The 20,513-nt window shown below is 40.1% G+C and overlaps 1 protein-coding gene across 1 annotated transcript in view; it reads left to right on the top strand.

Annotated features, from left to right (window-relative positions):
• Positions 1-10,564, top strand: part of LOC311206227 (chloride channel protein C-like) — a gene marked incomplete at both ends in the record, with an annotated part of 76,472 nt that extends 65,908 nt beyond the window's left edge. The window contains 3 exons of the mRNA XM_084281477.1: positions 6,997-7,093; positions 8,093-8,188; positions 10,346-10,564. Coding sequence (XP_084137603.1) covers positions 6,997-7,093; positions 8,093-8,188; positions 10,346-10,564 — 412 coding nt within the window. The remainder of the gene's footprint in view (positions 1-6,996; positions 7,094-8,092; positions 8,189-10,345) is intronic.
• Positions 10,565-20,513: the final 9,949 nt, after the last annotated feature.

The following is a 20,513-nucleotide window of genomic DNA, read 5'->3' as shown; positions in this document are numbered from 1 at the left end:
GGCTCATGCTAGTCCCCAGGCCAGAGGAAGAAGAGCTACCAGAGGAGGGAGCCAAACTACATTTCTGTGTACATCATTTATTTTGTTGCTGTTCTTGCAGCACTGCGCTTTCTGCTTCCTTTGTGGTAGGAGGAAGGCAGGTAGAGAACGCTGTGTCCTTGTAACCCTCCTGCTTGCTAGCCTTGCTTTAATTTCCCAGCTTGTAAACTGGTCTGAGAAGGGAGACGCGCTGTTTTCCACGATCGAAAGACATGGTAGAGCAGCTGTTCCCAGTAACAATAATGACACTATTGCTGAGACAAACATTTTCATGATGATGCATGGGAACACTAAATCCAAACCACATTGTTTAGCTAATGCATGCTTTCACTCCACTAAAGGGGAATGTCACATAACTGAAAGTAAATTGAAGAGATCAGAGTTTAGAAAATATGACAAAGTTGAAAACTTAAAGCTGTATTACACAGTAACATCCTTTAACAGAGAAATCATTGATCCAAAGTGGTGTGTGGATGTGTATTTTATGGCAGTTTATTAGGTATGAGTTGCCTCTGGTCAGTGCAGTGAACAGAAACCATTGTGAGTCAGGAATGTGTTCTGCCAAGCACTTCAGAAAAACCGAGTATAGCGTATTGATACGTGCTGTGGGAAAGGAGATAAAACATTGCAAACTGTTATAGATAAGTCAGGTGGTAGGTACTGTTGCTGTTACTTTTCTTTAATCTGCCCTCCCAGCTGGGATTAATGAAACACTGTTCTCAAGGTGTGTGCATGCACATGTGTGCAGAGGCTATGCACACTTGTTTAATGAGGATATACCTTTATTTTTCTTAGCAGTAGGAGAAGCACTTGCTTTCAGTAAGTAATGCAATACCGCAGCTTAGGGGCAAATGGAACATTAAAGACAAATCAAGACCCAAAAGTTTAATGCAAAAATTAATTACTGAGCTTAGCGATATCAACTGTAATATTATGACAGCCTTGTTGCTGGCATTCATGAAATAACTGATACAGATTTGAAAGCTTCTTGGAGAGCCTCTTCCTTCTGGCTCTGTTATGGAGAGGTTGCTAAGTTTAGATCACAGGAATTTACTCAAGTTAAGTTACTCAATCAAACACAGAAGTCCGCAAAGTTCATGCAATATATGGAGATAGAAACAAGGTTTTATTTTGTACTAGGAGATCACGGACAGCTTTCTGCCTGCCTCCTCCCCGTCCCTTTGCTGTAAGCCCTGTGCAATGGTGGTTCTGCTCTGATCAAAGCTAGAAACACCATCAGCAGTGGTTTGAAGGCTGCATCTAAACTGAGCCAGCAAAGAAGAAAAAAGGGGAGGGGGAACACGTTAGGGACTTGGGCGCTATTTTTAGGTGTGCAGGCTAGGGAACAGACTGCAATATCAAAGTGGTGGTGTGATTACTTGATTTCCATGGGAGAGGGTAGAATCTGTCAGCACATTGTTTGTTTTTACTGTCTGGACTCCTGCTTTTGAAAAGCTGATCCAGTTAATTTCAATGATACACTATACAGTGATCTTGCCTATTAAAATAAATGGAATCCAGCACTTTCAACAAAAGCTCTTGACATTACGATCCTCCCATGTATTGTCAGGGTCCTGGGGCACTGCAGCTCATGAGTAACACAGATGGAGGAAGGTTTATAGAGTCTGTGGCAGTGGTTTTATTCTGCATCCTAAGTGAGAAACTTTTCTTCCAAAGAGCAACATTATATGATACTTTTAAAATTAGTAGGCCTGTTTGGCCATAGGAATAATTGTGCAGGTGCTGCAGGGCTTTGTGACGGCACCTTTTGGAGGGAAAGCTGGAGTGCTGCAGAGGCTGTGTGCTCACTCAAAAGGCCAAATTAAAAACGTATGCAGCCTCGCTGCAGCATGTGGGTGGCTTTTAGGCAAGTGCAGAGTCTTGTTAAATGTCGAAATCAAATATAGGCATGGGGAAAACTGGTGTGTGAATGGAAAGACTGATCACATACTTGTCCTGTCATTTCAGCGTGTGGTAGGTTCCGCTGAAACTGAAAATCTGCCTGGTAACAAGCCGTCCGGTAGGGAAATGTAAATCCGATCCTAAGTTTTCATAATTTTCTAAGATCTAGTCTTTCTGTAGGTTTGAAATACTGTTTGTGTTTGCAGTTTATTTACAGCAGGCTTCACATTTTCATGTTAAGACCACAGACTTACTGTTTGCTCATTCACCCTGATTATGGTGTCCATAAAACAGAAGGCAATGTAAGTAATGAGTATTAACCTCAAAACACAGCTCTGAGGTAGAAGAAATGCCTGTTAAGTAGATCTGAAGACTGAGGCACAGAGATTAAATATTTATTCAGCATCCTTTGAAAGGCTGTGGGGCATAGACAGGACTTGACCTTAGCTCTGGAAAACCTCAGTCCGGTGCTTGATAATGACCTTTTTATCATTGTATAGGTCAAATGCCAAAAACTTTTGCAAAGCTCCTTCTTGGTTTGAAGAACCAAACACATAAGTAAACACTAATGATTTAGGCTGCGTAACCTGAAACAACCCTGTAACCTGAGGGTTTATTTTGTGAAAGGTGAAGGTTTGGTGGATTTTAAATCAGTTTCAGTGACCTAGTTCTTATCTACTGTCATTTGCCATATGCAGAATAGCTTTTTTGTTTGTTTGTTTGTTTTAACCATTTAATGAAGGTACAATGCTATTTGAAGCCAGGAAAAATGTATTTAGTATACTAGCAGATAGCTTATTAGAATGTAAAAATAACTGTTCTTAAACAGCATGTATATTTTGCAGTTCATGTAAGAATTTTCTCTCATTGTGTCCTTTTGCAAGCATTGCATGTTTATGCAAGAACTTCTGCTGAGAGCAAAGCAGTGATCAAATCCTGCAAGATAATCTGAGCACTCAGTTCATTTTAACTGCTACGAAAGTTGAAGGTGTAAAACAATAAATCTAATCCCAATCAGGGTTTAGGATGAGGAAAGATCATGAAGGATTTTGGGATGGCATGCTCTGCCAGTGTGCAATTTATTGCCACTTGTTATTGTTCTATTGTCATCATTATTTCAAGTGACTGGCATCAATCAAAATTTCATAGTCAGTATCACTGAGCTTTTAAATATGTTTGAGAGAAGCTCTGAGAGAGAATTAGATTTTTACTACATGGAAGGGACATTTGTGTTATTCTGGTCAGAGTACATTAATTGCTGGTCCCCGCTGAGACGGATATTGGCTGAAGAATAAAAGCTCAAGAATAAAAGCAATGTAGTTAGTTACTTTCAGTGGATTAATGCAGGAGAAATAAGCCTGAAGCTTTATGAAGCAAGCTAAAAATGATGCTTCAGGTTCTCTACCCTCCCTTCTCCCTCTGCCCCAACTCTATAGCTGTTTTATCCATTCAGTCTGGGAGAGTCCTGCCCTGAATACTTTTGCCAGTGACATCACCATTTAATCTTCCTTCTGTTCATTTGCAGCTACTTTGGAGCTGTAGTTCCTTTTTATGTCACTCCCCCAATATTTAGAATTTGTAGTTTCCTCAGATAATTGGCCAACTTGACAAGAAAAGAGTGACACAATCAGCTGTCAGATACTTTTCATTCCTGACTTTCATGCCAAATCTGACATGTGGATATTGGGATAATAATGTGTTATCTTAATTAGGTGTATCTTCATAATGCATGTTTTATAACAGATAGAACATATGAAACTACTACAGTGCCTTGCCAGGGTATCTTTGAAATGAGATTCCCTACTTAAGGGTTTTCTTCCTTCTTAAATAAATAACGAGTAAACGAACAATTGCAGAGTCCAAGTCTGAATCCTAGCACTTCCTGTTAAACCTCACAAAATAGTGCAAGAAACATGTTTGGTCTGCTTTCTAAGGCTTGATGATGTGATAGGAAGGATGTTGTATGTAACATCAAAGAGTGGTGTTGTTATACCTCTGAAGCATGACTTCTGGAAGTCCAAGTGAAATAATGTATGCTCATTTTTCTCTTGAATATGGCAGTTTTTAATAGGCTTGGATTCTTATCAGAAATGATCCAACGATTTCCTTCACTGTGTTTGCATGTGCTTTTTTTTCGACTAGCCAAATTTCTCTCACACTTCCCAAAGCCTTGTTAAGTGACGCCCTGCTGGGTTTAGTTAAGAGCAGTGCTGAGCAAATTGCAAGCTGCCAAAACTAGCCAACAAACCACTGGTGATGAGCAAACGTTTCTGCTCTTTAAGCTTGTGGTGAATGTTGCTGGTTTTTTAATTCCAGCCCATGATGTTCAAGTGGAAAATGGTGAAGTCTGGACTATGGGCAGGCCTGAATAGTTTGATTAGGGTGGATCATAGCTTTTGCACTTAAAGTCTATGTATTCATGTTAGGATTAAAGTCTTGAAAGTATTCCTTTCAAGACACCCAGAGATCATCCTAGAAATTGACTTCTTGGAGCTGTACAGGATGATCTAGGACCAGAATATAGATCTGTGTATTTATATCTTGCTTACAACAATCAGAAACCTGTTTATGAAAGAGCATAAACTGTAAAGCTGTAAAGAGCTCTGGAGAATAAAGTGTGTAAAGCACCAAAGGGCATGACTGGGTTAATTTTTTCTCCATGTCCTCTGCTGTAGTGAATATATTCTGAGTACATTGTATTTTTCTCCCTTTCCTCCTCCAAAAGGAGTCTGAGGGGAATGGATCTCATCTGTTGTAGCGTGCCTGTACCATTCTTTATAGGGTTTTCTCATGATTGCCCTCAAACCCAAGTCCATTAATTGTCTACATGACATGTCCACACACTGGCATGCAGATGGTGAGGAGCATAGGGCAGGTCCGTGCTTTTCCCAGGAGGGGAGATGTGAGCCCAGGGCACAGTATTTCCCAAGCAGAGTTTTCTCAGCAGTCAGCTTGGAGGTCTGCTGCTGCACTGTGCTCTCCTTAGCAGTGTGAAAGAGATTTTATGAAAACCCAAGCCAGTCAGATATAGAATGGAGATGAAAAATACTTGTCTGAATTCCTTGTTTGTCCTGCAGATGGGATGTGCTCTAAAGGGGACCGAGACACTGATTTTCTTCACATCTGATTTTCTTCCACAAGTTACTTTCACACTCATGTTTTCTCCTGTAAAGGAATGATACCTATATCCTAGGCACAGTCATACTCACTCATAAAATCCCATTGAGATCCTTAGATGAGAGACCAAGGGCATGTCTGATTTAAGGAAATACAGATTGCACGAGTGGATGTGCAGAGTGAAACAGGCAACTGTTTTAGAAGGAAGGAGACTGCTCTGCAATACTTACCAAACCATGGCAGGTAGAGTTGACAGGGTAGGTTGCTTCAAAAGCATCTTTCAGATCTGAACAAAAATGCACAGGTAGATGCACCCAAAGTATCTTGGGTATAATCTGGAGAAAAGGTGGACTATATGAAACATCAGAAACATCTGACACTGCAGTTGGTTTATGTAATATGCTGGAAATTAGTTTAATGTTACATCTTTGTGTGTGAGAGCTCAATGGGATTTCACAGTAAGTTTACTATCATTTTTTGCAATCTTTACATTTTTGATTCAGCTTCATCAGACATGGGACAAAGAAGTACAGAAGAGTGAAGGGAAGACTATTTGGAATAAAAATAATTGAACAATAAAGAGTCTGCTGGTCAGGGCAGCCAGCAGGAATGTGGGGGACCCGCTTCTACAGATTCCTGTTTATTCTGTGTGGAACCCCTCCAGCTGGAGAAGTGAAGACATGCCAAACACCGCCACTAATGTGCTTGTTATGAAGGGAAGTGTGGAGAAAGGGCTTGAACCTAGTTCTTCCATATCCTGTCCCTAGGGAGGGCACTAACTGCCAACTTTTGGAACTGGCAGGCAGGTCTTCTTAGTGTAAGTCCTCTGCTGTTGAGTGCTAATCCCACCTTGAAGCAGACTTAATCTTTCCCAGGAGACATTATGTTAAAACTGGTAAATTCCTATGACAAGTTTGAGTTTGAGAAAATCAATATTTTCTAATACGGAAATATTTATTTGAAAACTTCCCACCTTATTTTTGGTGTTCCATTTACAAGAGCCACTTTGTACCTCCCTTGTATTTCTCTGGACATGCTAACAAGAGTTGTGCCTCTGGTCTTCTCTGGGTCCCTCAAGCACATCATTTAACAGTGTGTCGCATGTCTTTGTACTGCTATAGTAGCTGCTAGCTGTAACCATGGACCAAGGCTAACATCATGTTAAGAATGTTGCAAAACAAAAAGCTTTGTGGTGGTCCCCAAGGTGTTTGTTATCTAAATATACTTAAAAGGCTGGAAGTGGATAGTGTGGATGGAGTGAGTGTATGTGTGTGTGGGGAAAGCAAGGAAACACTGAGGTATGTCATAATTTCAACATACTGCTTGTCAAGGCTTTTTTTTTTTTTTTTTTTTTAATTTAAAAAAAAGTTTTGAAATGATGTAATAATTGATGAAGATATGCAAACCCAAATGATTAAGTCAGCAAGAATATTAAATGCCTTGATGAACTCTTGAGTGCAGTCCTGTGAGAGAAGGTTTCACCGATGATTTAAAATGTGCCATGAATTTTCTGCAGGTCTTATTTTAATGTAGATGTTACATCTACATGTAACAGATGTGGGAAGGATGTGGGCAGGAACAACAGTCTATCTACTTAAATGCAGATTGTTGTTTCCTATTATTGGCATTGTCTTGTTGGGTGTAAACTAGTACATGAGCTGTTCCTGCCAAGCAGGTTGATCCAGGTCAAGAACGCGTAGGGTAGGTGATGTCCAATTAGGCAAAACTAAACCATAAAGCACCTGTGTGATGCTGCTATTGGTGATGGAAACTTAGGAAGGTGAAATATGTGGTCAGCCTGCTAATACTCTATCTACCATACATCTGACAGTAAAGCAGTGTGTGCTTGTTTTTTAAAATTTGCTCATTATAATGAATTAAGTCCTCTTCTCTCTTACTTTTATTTTATTCATTTATTTATTTATTTTTAAACCTTAGGCTAGAGCTGTGCATGCTGCTGGAAAACGAGCACATCTTCGAACCAGAGACAAACTATGAGTCTTTTTCCTCCTCTCATCCTCTGTCCTATGAGAAGGTAACCTCTTTTCTTTCAGATCGTTCCCTGTTTAATCAGTGTGCATATTGGATAATTGAGAATGAGCTCTACATGAATGAAGAAATGATGTAATTAATGTGGCTGAGAAGAAAGAAAGAAGTGGTAAGGTACAATTTAAATTAAAGGATGACTAGAAACCTTCCAGGGACAGCTGTCATAAACTATAATGTCAATCAGAGTCTAAGAGTTGCACAAGAGTGCCTGCAAAGTATGTTCTTTCTCAAATAGGCTGTTCCAATTCTCTTTCTCAACTCCTGTATGGACAGCAGAATTATTATAATATTTAATTTGGTATGGGATAGCACCTCTGCGAATGATTAGTATTTGTAAAAGCTTTCAAACTTGAAAAGCATGTAGAATTCTTCCCCTTGATAAATGACGAAAGGATTTTTAGGTGTAGTAAACTTTAAGTGTGGTAAAAGAAAGTCATGTGTTACCAAAGCAATACTGGTAATGGAGCTTGAGCAGTTTATACAAGAACAACTAGAAAGTCATCATATGTTACTGAAGCTTGGTCTGCACATGGAGATTTTGTTGGCAAAACAATACTGAGAAGGAGCAGGGCAATTACGCATGGAATGAGGTGCCAGAGTACAAATAGGTATGCCTGTGGAAGAAGGCTGAAGCTCAGCTGATGGCTGATGCTGGTTTTGTTGCATTTTTCTGCACTATTTCATCATGCAATTACCACTTAGTAATAGTGTGAAAAATCTCACCCCTAAGCCAGTATAAATTGCATTGTTTTAATAGAGACACAGCTACACTAAGGAAAAAAAATCCTTTTGTAAGTAAAGAGTGTTTTATTTTAAAGTGTTAGTTTAAACCTAATTGGCAAGAGAATTTATAAAGTTTGGACAAGCTCTGCCAGCAGAGCTCTGCTAGAAAACTTTTTCTTAGAGACAAACTGGAAAGCTTTTGAACCTTCGGTTCTAATGTGGAGTGCAGAAAGAAAGAGAAATGGATTCTTGCCTATTGCAGATAACAGTGGAGAAGCTGCCCAATCTGTCGCGCCTAACCATGCTGCTGAATCGCTACACTACAGATCTCCGGTATCAGCAACTCTTCATCAATCTGGTAAGACTGAAGCCAGCTCTAAAAACAAACATTTCCTCCATGAACAATGTGTTTGTTATATTTTCTCATTTGTTTATGATGGCTGTGTCAGCCGCACTGATTTACATAAACACTGCCAATCCTGGGACGTTACATTCTCAACAAAAGTAGCTGAGTACAAACAGCATTCCGAAGTTTTAATTCATATTGTATAAACATAACAGATGTTGATAAAATGAGCCAAAAAGAAAATACAACAAAGGAGACCATTTCAAGGGGGCTTTTGATTAAAATACATTCCAGATTGACAAAATGATACAATGTTAATGGAATAGATCATTTAAATGTCATTATTTGGCTCTTATAGTCCTATAAAGCAAATATAAAGCAATGCTTTTGAGTTTTTAGTCTCCATTATGCTACAGTGCCTATACATCAACTTATAAATAAAGCTATATTTCTTCTCCCTTTCCTTTCCTTTCCTTTCCTTTTTTTTTTTTTTTTTTTTTTTTTTTTTAATCCCTGCTATGACATTGCCACATGTATTTCCTAAATACTGTACTAAAATACTGGGTCCAAAAGCAATAATGTGTTTGGTATACTGAACAAGGCTTAAAATAAATATGTTATAAACAAAATAAATGTAGTTTCTGCCCCAGTGAATTTCAGTCTACAGCACTGAAACTGAAGTAGGGTACACACTGGGAAATCTAGATGAGAGAGACTAATTCAGATGGGTTTTATTTAAAAAGATAAAATCAGCTCCTGTTTACTCATATGCAATGAAGTTTGAGATCCATCTAGTCTGGATTCCTCATTCTGAGAATAGCTAGAAGGAAAGGAAGGTTACTAAGCCCGCAATACTCTTAATACCCATATTCTAGTTTGGTTTAATAGCTTCTTTTTAATAGGTTGGGAAACTGAGGTGGAGGGAGGACCCATGGCTTTCCAAAGTTCAAAAGAATGTCATATATGGGAGTAGAAGCCAGCTTTGTTGAGACCCAATCCAGTGGGCCGCACAACTTTTTTTTTTTTTTTTTGTTATGGGAAACATATTCCTCTCAATTAGGTTTCTCATTGGTACCTAACTTTTTTGTACCTGGTATGATCCCTGAAGCACAAAGGTTAATATCCCATCTAACAGCTTGTTGCTATTGCTCATGAAAGCTGTTTCTGATATCCACAGAAATATTCACTGTGAAGTTTAGGGGTTTAATGATTTCCTGTGGCAGTGTGTTCCACAGCAAAATTATATGGGATATAGAGAAAAGGAAACCTTTTTACCTTTAATTTCTTTTTCCTCCTTATGTCTTTGACTGTTTCCTCAGTTGTGTAAATGACAGGGGGAGAACAGATGTGTCACTCTCTCCTGTGCATTTCTTTATATTATTTTAAGATGTCTTTGCTTCATTTTTCCTTGGTCTGGCAAAGAATCCACTTGGGAAGCATAATACACCTTCCCTGACAGAAACTGGCCATGTCGTAAGTAGGATACTGTATAATTATGTGAAAAATAAAAACTTAGTGAACACCTATATAGGCTATAAAGAGCAGATTGGTTAACAATGGAATGGCTTTAGCTGTGTTCCTATCAAGTTGTAATCCTCATAGTTTTCAGTGACCAGACTTTAGTACTTGCAGCCCCCTTCTTGAGAAGAGCTATATGATTGTTTTCTTTGTCCTCTTCCTCACAGTCTATGTTTCTATGTGAACTGACTTTTATAAGCATTTACTGCAAAATATTACAGGATGTCATAAATGGTTGTGTAATGAGATAGCAGCTATAAAATATCTAAAACTTAATAAATATTGGGGTCATTGGCTATTTCCAAGTAAGAACTTAGGCCATATCAACGGAGCTCAACTTTGCTTTTCCAGCCTGTGAGATTTGGGTACATTCCAGTCATAATAGTTTATTTAGAATGAACCTGATGGTTTAACAAAAAAGAAAGTGTTTTTTTTTTTTTTTTTTTTTTTTTACTATGGTATTTCCTGATGTTTTAGGTATAATTGGGGATAGGAAACAGGAGAAGAACTAATATTCTTATTGAATCCTGTCCCTCAAGTCTGGGACCTCTCCTCTGCCCAGCCTCCTTCCCCTGCCTCTCCTTCCCAACTGTGTAGCAGGGGTGCACTCATGGTTTTCTGTTATCCCTGTCTCCTCTCTTTGTTTTACAGGAGCCATACATAAACAAATCGGCAATGTCAGTCCAAGCTCATTTCTCCCTGCAACGCACCTATATCATCTTTCGCACCCTGGGGCTGCGCCACCTCACTGTTGTTGACCCGCAGAACCAAGTGGTTGGGGTGATCACCAGGAAGGACCTGATGCCTTTCCCCTTGGAGGAGAGGCTAAGGCTCCAGCTGGCATCACAGAGCCCTGACACGGGGGAGTAACCCCTGAATTTAAGGCCGTGGATGTATTCTCAGGCTTTGTCCCTTCTTTTTAAGCCCATCTTCTTCATAATAAAATAATCCAATCTTTTTCACTTGATCCCTTCTGGAGAAGAGACACTTAAAAGCTGTTGTTTCTAGTCATGTGGGATTGTAGCCCAGAGCTATGTCTCTTCAGCTGTTTGGTGATTGCAAAATTCATTGATTTAAATGCTTGTGAAGCAAAATAGGAATTCATGTGTTTATGGAAGATGCACATAAAATCAGATGTGAAGGATGGAGATCAAGAACTATTTTGTCACACTGTGTCTGTGCCTCCCCCCCAGAAAATGTCATGACCCCCAGCAGCAAAGTTATGTTGGCAAAACCTTTGAGCAAGGACTAAATTTTCAACCTTGGAATATCTGCCTGTTAAAAAAGAGAATGTTTCCATATCAGCATTTTTATGTTGAAACATATAAGTTTAACTGAAAGGAAATACTGCCTTGGAAGAGGCAGGCCACTGAAAGTAACAGGGGATTGGACTTTCTTATTGGCCTACCTGTATTAGCTATTGAAAGGGAGAATTGAGTGTAAGAGAAAGATATTGGCTGTGAGGCTCCTGCCAAATTTCGATGACACTCCTCAGTATGAAAAACCTGACATGCTTTTCTGTTGCTTACATTTCTCTAATTTCTGTGACTGCTCAAATAGGCTCTCTCCTTCCACTTGATATGATAACATTTTTAGTTAAGATCATGTGCAATGAGGTATGGGATAAATTCTAATAATGGGGAGGCAACATGATAAATTGTTGGAGTAGTTTTTGATAGCAGCATATTTAGAAACTGGACAAAAAGTAAATTATTCTTCATGATTTTGTGGTGATACAATGTTTGAAAACTTGGAAAGTACTGGTTGTTAATAAATTAATGTGAACAATTTTTTGGACAAAGACACTATTAGATTTCCTTCTATGACTTTGTAATTGATATTTAATTTTATTCTGTTAAATACCAGTGGGATTCCCACAGATTTGGAAATTAAAACCTAGTATGTACAAAGGAATTAATGTTGTTATAATGAATACCAAGAAAAGCTAGCAATAATTTACTGGTTATAAAAACTTGCCAAATTCCTGAAAATGAATTTCTGGTATTTGAATCATGCAGCCTTGAGTCTCCTATGAAAAAAAGATTTGTTGGATTTTCTCCTATTTTCTCTGCTGATCTTGTCTTTATTAACAATAATGTTGCTTTTGTAGCACCATAGAGAATGCACAACACTTTAAAACTCAAGTGTCCCAGTCGATGTAAAGAGGTGGCAGACCAGAAACATATGTAGATACATGAGAGAGGCTCTTTAAACACCCAGTTAAAATATGTCATATGCAGGATGAGAAATGCCTTGCCAATTACCCAGCCAAGAGACATAGAGGTGGGTGTTTGTTTATATTCTGTTACAGTTAGTAATAGTTTGCTCATTAGTACATTAGTAAGGTCACTGTCACTGTCAATCTATGCCTCACCTACCTGAAGAATGCAAAGCTTTTCTTGAAGGAATTAGGGCTAGATCAGTCCAGAGTTTTACTGGCTGTTTTTGTGCTAGCAGAACAGGACATCTAATCTAGAGACACCTAGTGATTTCCCCTGAAGGCAGTGAGAATCTCTTTTTCTCGTGATAACCAAATCTCAATAACCTTGCTGTGAATTTGTGGTTTTGGTTCAAAGGCCACTGGTGATTTCCTTTTTCTTGATCTCTTGTGTACACAAAGCATCACACTCATAAGACCTGGGAAATGAAATTGCTTTTCGCTGACAGCATCTGTGGCTAAATGTCTCAGTACAAACTGTTGCCAGAGTGTACTTTGCAGAGTATGAGGGCTGGAGACAGCCAGGATATCAGTAACCCGTTACCTGACTGTGAACAGATCACTTAAATGTTTGGCATATCATTGACTCTGCCTTTAAATTTGGAACGATATGGATCCACAATAGCTCCTGTGCAAAGTATACATGTGAAAAATATTATGGGAATATAAACTTTTCATAATAATATTTTGTGCAAGCCAATTGTAAAAGGCAGCGTGAGACTCTCCCTGCTCTGTGTCAGTAATAAATGCAGTTTCTAAGGAAAAATTCACACAATGTACGTGCAATATCTTGTACCTGTGTTGTGAGCTGGGTGGGAGAACGCATACTGCATTTTTCCATGCAGTTTTATCGACCTCAATAGCCAGATTATTTTTATTCATTCATCAACTTATTTTTATTTAATATATGTGTATTCAGAAAAACAGATGAAACAGAATTCCTCTGAGGACTTACTGAAACAAGTGGCTCCCTCATATTCTGGACTCCAATGAAAAATGTCTCATCACAAGCCATAATAGCATAACACATATAGGAAGATGAGAACAGACACAATTTGTAGGAAACTTTTAATCAACATAAGTTTCTCATGATGTTTATCAGAAACAAGTCTCTAAGGAATGGCAGCAACAAGGAGACACATCATTTGACTCTTTGGCACAAGATGCTTCTGTTTTCCTTCTTGTCTGCTTAAAGTGAGTGGTAAAATTTCTGCTATTTCCTCATTTGATCTGAACTAAAGAATAGATATTTAGAGAAAAGATACTGTTTTTATGGGAGATATAAACTGTTCATAAATCCTCACAATTTCTGAGCACAAACCTCTGTGGAAGAGAGAAAGAGCTTTAAATGAAATTCAAATCATTGGCATTATTTTTGGCTTGTCCTATGCATATATATTTCTTTCATCTCACCCTCTGTGATTGTGTTTTTCCTAATACTTCTTCCTCTTTTAAAGCCAAACTGGAATTTGGCTTAAAAAACAGGCAGATGGAAATTTAGATATGGGTTCGAAGTACAGTGATGCAAATTTCCCCCTATCTAATTTAAAAAAATGCTTTCATATTAGAAACATTAAAACATCTGTCCATTACATATCTGCATGAATGTGCCTAAACTATTGTGAGAAGATTTTTTTGTTGCATGCGTATTTTAACCTGTTTTTCTTCAGGTATCCTTTAATGTGCATGTTCTTATCTAATGTACATGTATGTAATATTGGTGGTATATTTCCTGTCATCTGATACTTATACATGTTAGAATTGACTGCCATGTGTTTTTAAATTGCCCAGTTTATCATGCTGTTGAACCCTTTAAAATTTTGTTGTTTTCCCATTTATTCTTGATTACATTTTTAAAGTTGATGTTGTCCTTCTTCAATTGCATTTATTTGCTGACCATGAAGGAAGGAGGTCTGAAGGAGGGAAAAACAATGAAGAAATTCTTAATATACTCTTTATATGAAAATGATGACTTCAAGGACTCAGGAACCAACATTGCTAAAGGTATTAGTAATAGTGTATGGTCTATGTAACCTCAAAGCTGAGATAGCCTTGAGTCAAAAAAGCTAAAAAGGAATGGGAATGGAACTTGCTGTACTCTGAGCGGTTCCTGGAAAATCACTGATGAGGAAGTGCTGTAAAATGTTCCTGTTGTCTCCACTGCCCCTTTTCACACAGCTTCAGCTAACAGAGCTGTCAGTGTACCTCTGGTGATCATGAAATCACTTAATGAAATGAAGTGTAACCAGCTCTCTACTAAACTAGTGGTTAATTAAGTGTGACCATCAAGCGATGGGAACCATAGTAGTATACAAGGGAATGCTTGTTCATTTCTGAAAGGCCTATTAAAGTAAGAGGAAATATATGATCAGCACAGTTGTCTGGATGTCTAACACTGTGTGACGTGGGAATGCCAGCATCAGGGTTCAAACACGAGGAGTTACTGCTGCTTACTTGAGGTACTGAAAGAACCAGAATAACAGACACTGTGTGATTGTAATCAATAGCTAGTATTGATCTACTGAAATGCTTGACTGACTTGCAGTAACTCATGAAAACTGGCCAGTCCTGCTTATCTGAGATCATAGATTCTGTGCAAAGACTCCACGTTCTGTCACGGAGGCCTTTCTTTATACCTTGCCAGCATAGAACTGTGGGGAATTACCAGTTTCTGTGTATTTTATTTTGAAGGGGATACAGAAAAAGAAAAATATATTTCTGTGCAGTTTATGTTTGCAAAGAGCTCTGCTGTGATGGTGCACCTCTTGGTTATAGTGGGGCTGATATAAGGATATGAAACAGCCTACTGAGCACTGGAAAGTGAATCTGCAGCAAATCGAAAAGGAGAACTGTGGACTCCTGATGTCTTTTATTCTCAATATTGATGTCTTACTTGTGAAGTAGAACAAGGGAAGGCATGACAGGTCAGCACAGCAAAGGATGGGACCAGTGCTGAGTCACTGCACTGCAAATACATGAGGTATGGGTTTTCTGTGGAAGCATGAGATGGAAAACATTAAATGCACAAGACTTTATAGGGCTGGTATGTGCGTATAGGTATATATGTAAGCATGTGTATGTGCATATGCAGTTATCTAATCTGTGACTATCATTTGTAATTTACAATGTAGGGAGATAGGATAAGTACTAGATGAGGATATACATTTCCATTAAGGAAAAAAAAAAGAAGGAAACTGTTTTTATTTTGAGCTTTATTACCTTATAATAGTATGACTACCGTCTGCAGACACCATTTTAATCCTCATGTGGTAAGCAATGGGACAGGGACTTTTGATGAAAGCTATGTATTGAGAACAGGGCACAGAGGTAAAACAGAAAGAAGAGATGTAAAATGGCTTGGTGAATCAAGCACCTGAGACAGCTGTGTCTTACAGTACATACAAATAGGAAGGAGTAACATTTATCTGAAATGCCATCAACAGTAGTAACAAATATGTCATGACATTAAGCAGTCTGGACAGACTGGATCTCTGTCAAAGATCTTTCTTGCACCTTGTCTTTAAAGTGAAGAACATCTGAAAACATCAGATCTTTCAATCTGGAAAGCTGAGTTTCATAGTATCACAGAACAATTGATGTTGAAAGGGACCCTCTAGAGGTTGTCTGGTCCAATACCTCCACGCTCAAAGAGCTCTGATTGGATCAGGTTGCTCGGGACCATGTCTAGTCAAGCCTTGGGTACTTCCCAATATGGAGATCTCACAACTTCCATCCCAATACTTGACTGCCTTCATGGCGATTTTTTTTTTTCTTCTTATGTATTATTGGAATTTCCCATGCTCCAGCATGTGTCTGTTGCCTGTCACAGTGCATCTACAAGAAAGGTCAGCTTCTGTCTTCTCTGTACCCTGAGGTCAGGTAGTTGCAGCTGTCAAGTGTCCCCTGGGCCTCCTGTTTTCCAAGCTGAATGGACTCATCTCTCTCAGCTTCTCCTCATCTCTCTCAGCTTCATTTAAATTTTAGTATATATGCTGCCAAAGAGTGCAAGAATTTCATTAAGAGATAAGCTAAAACAACAAATTTCTAAAGAAACTTGGAGACAATGGAAACTAAGGGTTTTTAACCCTTTTCTGACTTTTCTCCTATTACCCACTGTTTCCCTATGTTCTGGTCTTTCAGCCCACCATTTTCAGTGACTTTCAGCTTTGTAACAGTCTTCACAATACACCTAACATCCTGGGAGAAATGCTTACATCCATCACCTTGGAGACTTGGTTCTGAATGTCTTTCCTGCCTCTCTCTGAGCTCTCCTGTCTCTGCTTGTGCTGCCCGCTCCTCCCTGTGCGATTCTCCACTCTCCGTCTGACTTGCTTTGCACTCCATTTTTTCCGCCTCTGAAAAGTTGCTCAACTGCTCTTGGAAAATCACAATTCCTTTCTCCTTCCAGAAGATGTCCCTGACTGAGTGCAGCAGCATTGTTCTCTGCTGTTCCTTGAAAGGACCATAATGTCTATTAGCACAGAGTAACTAGAAATGAAGAAATTAAAATTATACACTGAACGTGGTAACAGACACATCCACAATATTGTTTTCAAAAATTGTTCATTAGGGCCTGGCTGTGATTTTGGAAATCACTCAGGGTGGTTTTATAAAAGACGTAAGGTGCTGTGTGTGAGGCTTTTGGGTTTGGACGTCTTTTTCCACAGCTCTTTACATTTGTCAGTGAGAGCATCCAGCTCTTTTGACAGTAGGACTTGGGTGGCCTAATGGTTGCTGGATACTGTAATAGGAGGTTGGCAGGACACAGAATGATAAACTCACTTGTCAGCAGCCTCTCTGGCTTTCTCAGGAGGACAGGCTATGTTTTTTTTTTTTTACCTCTGTATCTTGTTTCTCATGTAGTCCTCAGTAAGTTCTCCAGTTAATTAATTTTGTATTTGTTTGCTGTTGTTTTTAATGTCTGCCCAACATGGAACCCTTCTCAGCCACAGATGCTCATTTTGTATCTATTATCCTCTGCTTCATTCTTTTGCTTCCCTCAGCCAAAAAGAATTCTCCTTAAATTGTTTGCATGTTGGTGGCAACAGAGATGGAAGACCAAAGAAAATAAAGAAGAGATCCACAGTAAACGTTGAAGATGGGGTTCTTCCAGTGTGTGGGATGAAAAATAAAGCTGCAAGCACCATTAGAGAGATCTCCAGGGAAGGCCTCAGCAATAAGAGCTGGAAGAAAAGCTTAGGGAACACCTCAAGAGAAAGCAGACTTATAACTGCATCTACATACAGAAGGGCACTTTCCATGAGAAACAAATTACTGGCATAAATGGCATAAAAATGTCTGTGATGTAGGCTTTTATTTGTGGCCTTGAGGATGAAGACAAAATAACTAGTGTTGTCTTTAATGTTGTGGCAGTGTCCTAAAGCACTGCTGGTTACTTGGACTGACTTGGGCTGTATGAATACTGCTGTGTGTCTGCCTTCGAGTAGTTTTGTGGTGTGCTCTGTGGTCTTGGGTCTCTGAGTGTCCATACCAGGGCTTGGTCAAAGGGCTCTGTAGGGCCTTTTTGGCTTCTGCACCTGCATCTCCTTCCTGTGAGATCAAATGATTGTGTAGGGTTGGTGCTCACTAAGGTTTCCCATGGCATGGAATTGGGAAATTAATAGCATATGTGCATGAACCAGGAAGCTAGAACTGTTCTTGGATACTGCAGGCTAGATGCCTTAATGCCCCATCAGTTCATAGTACATTTGTGGCCACTTTCTCTGTGACATTGTCAGCATTTGCTGTTTCTCTCATGAAACATCTTTAGATTTTCTTACAGTTATATATTAGTTATAATACAGTTGTTTAAACAGCATTTTCCCACAATGAATTTGACTGATAGTTTCTCTCCATTTTTTTTTTTTTTTTCTTTTTTAGCTTCTTTGGCTTATTTCTTCATCCTTGCCATTGATTGCATCTTCCTCATTGCTTTGTATGGGAATTCTTTTGTCTGCAGAAATTCAGGAAATTTTGCTCACTTTGTTTCCAAGTCTGAATGTTGGCATAGAAAGCAACTCACTCTTATTCTCTCTCTGCTTACCCTGTTACAAAGTCATTTTCCATACTTGTGCCATGCTTTGAGTGCTCCTGTTTTTACTTTGAAGGCAGGGGGCTCAATTTCTATTGCTTCGCACTGCAGGTGTGTTCAGAATGGCTGCTTTCTATGCACATTTGCTTGCTAATTACTGCTCTAGTGCAAATCTACAGAGGTCCAGCTCAAGTAGGCTCAGTATACACTTCCTTAAGGCTACCCTTAAGGCTACAGCTTCAGTTTGGCAAAATTTCACCTAAGAGAATTAAAACAATTTCATTAATATTTTGTACATTTAGTGATCTTGATTTGAGCAGTGTGAAAGGTCTCTGCAGAAATAAACATAGCAGATCAGGGGCCACGTGCACTTTTCTCTTGTGATTTATATATTTCAAGATTAGATCTAGCATTTTGAGAAATGGTGTTAGAAGTTGTTAATTAGCTTTGCCTCAACAAACTAAAACAGACAGAGCTAATTGCTTAAGATTACAGCTAAAAGATTTTGACCTCTCCCTGTGAAATGTCCTGGTACATGTTCTTGCTTAGGTCTGTTCTTCTGGTTTTGGTGTGCTTGTTTTTTTGGAGGAGGTGGATAAAGCATGCATGGTATCACTGAGATAGTGAGGAATATTTTTTTTATCATTTGGGAGTAACATCCCTACCTCAATCCACTGTTGTTAATGGGAGGTTTTTATTTAATATTTATTCACTCATTCTACTTGCATTTTTGACAGGAAGAGCACTGACAGGTAAGTTTTCAATTTTAAGAATAAAACCTCATAGGAAGCCTTTTCATAGCATCACAGCACCTATAAGTACAAAGAAACTTAAAGTCTCACAATACATGTACTTCCTGGTGAACCTGATTCATTTTATGAATAATTTTACTTGGATCTTAGTGAGAAAAATGTTCATGTGAAGAGCATGAGCAACAAATTTCCAGACAAAAGCATGGAGGAGGGAGAGTATGTATAGACAGAGTCTGTGGGGGCCTGTGACTTCATCGCATTTCACACGATAAGAAGGTTCACTTCAGGAGCTGGTAACTGGACGAAGACTTGAAAGACCAGGCTACAGGAAGTGGGGATGGTGAGTCAAGAAATGGCAGCCTTCCCTCCTAGTCATCCTTGAACCGCTGCCCTGATGTACTCATAGTGGGAATTGGATTAGTAGAGATGCTCTTCCTTCAGATGAGATTTCAAACTTGGGTCGTGACCATTTGATGTCATTAAGAGTTACGTGCCATTTCTTCTCGAGAACATGGATTTCAAGTTCTGCATCTGGTCTGATTTCCAGTTCGGTTGCCTGTGTTTTGCAATCGCACCTCTCTGCAGTGTTGACTGGATGTGCAGTTTCTGCTCTGCGTCCTGTCCCAGAGCTGCAGGCTCTGTTACACATCCACCCTGCTTTTACGTGGAAGCCACTGCGTGGCAGTCGGTCCAGAAGCTTCTTCCACGGTTGCTAGATAACTGTAATTTCCTGTTAGAAGTATTGCCACGCTCACATTCATTTTTATAACACTTGATCAGTTTACCAGGGGGAAAAGAAACCTCGGTTAGGGGGGTGAACAGCATTATTTCCTGCTTGTAGGGGCACTTATGGAGACGGTGGAGTGGCTGAACAAGCAGGCAGCGGCACGCTTTGCCAGCGTTTCAGGCTGCAGTTCAGCTGCAGCTGGCAGAAGGCACACGGGACGCCACGATCGTCTCCGCGTCGCTTTCAATTAGCAGGACGAGCCGATCCTCCGTGGTGAATCGCGGCCCCGGAGGAGGCAAACGGCGACAGAGCACAACACCGGGGCACACCGCTGCTGCGGGCTGCCTCGGGCCGGTTCCCCCCGCTCCCCTCCGGCCTCTCCCCGTCTCTCCGGCCGCCTCCCGGCGCCTCTGCCCCGGCCCCGGCCGCGGCGCCAGGCGGGCCCCCGGCGGCGGCTGGCGGCGCCCTGAGCGGCCGCTAGATGCCGCCATGCCCAACGCCTTGGGTCGCCTCGTCAGCCCCGGGTCTGGATTCCCTCCTCAGCGTGCTCTGGAAGGGGAGACCTAAATCTTCCTCCGGCCCGGTGTCAGGGCACGGGCTGGCGGCTAGGGACAGTGCCAAGGCTCCGGGTGGTGGCTGTGGAGGCCGTGGGGTTGTATCTGTCATGGTGATGGGGCAGGTCATGGAGATGAGATGGAGCATGGTTGGGACCATGGGCTGCAACCAGGCTGGACCACCAGTCCTGGGGGACAGCCGGACCCCTGGCCGGGCAGGGCTGTGACTAAAAATTACAGCTTTGCTCATTAGAGCATTAGTTCTTAAATGATCGTTCTTTAAGACAAATAGCAAACAGCCCTCAAATGGATTACAACACATAGTTGGGATGATGCATTTCAGTAGCAATTGACTGTGTGTTGCCCCTTTGAACCTTGCGTGTTTCCTTTTCCCCTCATAGAGTATTCTTCTAAGAAGAACACACACATGACTCCATGCATGGTTTTGGGGAGCAAAATCATCTGAAGAAGATATCTCCGTGCTGCAGCTAGCTGGCTGTGTACGTTCATCGGGGGAAAAGTCAAGAGCAATTAGTC

This window comes from Netta rufina (genome assembly GCF_964035555.1).
Source record: "Netta rufina genome assembly, chromosome: 2".
Classification (NCBI taxonomy): domain Eukaryota; kingdom Metazoa; phylum Chordata; class Aves; order Anseriformes; family Anatidae; genus Netta; species Netta rufina.
The sequence above is the reverse complement of the archived record's forward strand: the minus strand, read 5'-3'. Positions and strand labels throughout refer to the sequence as shown.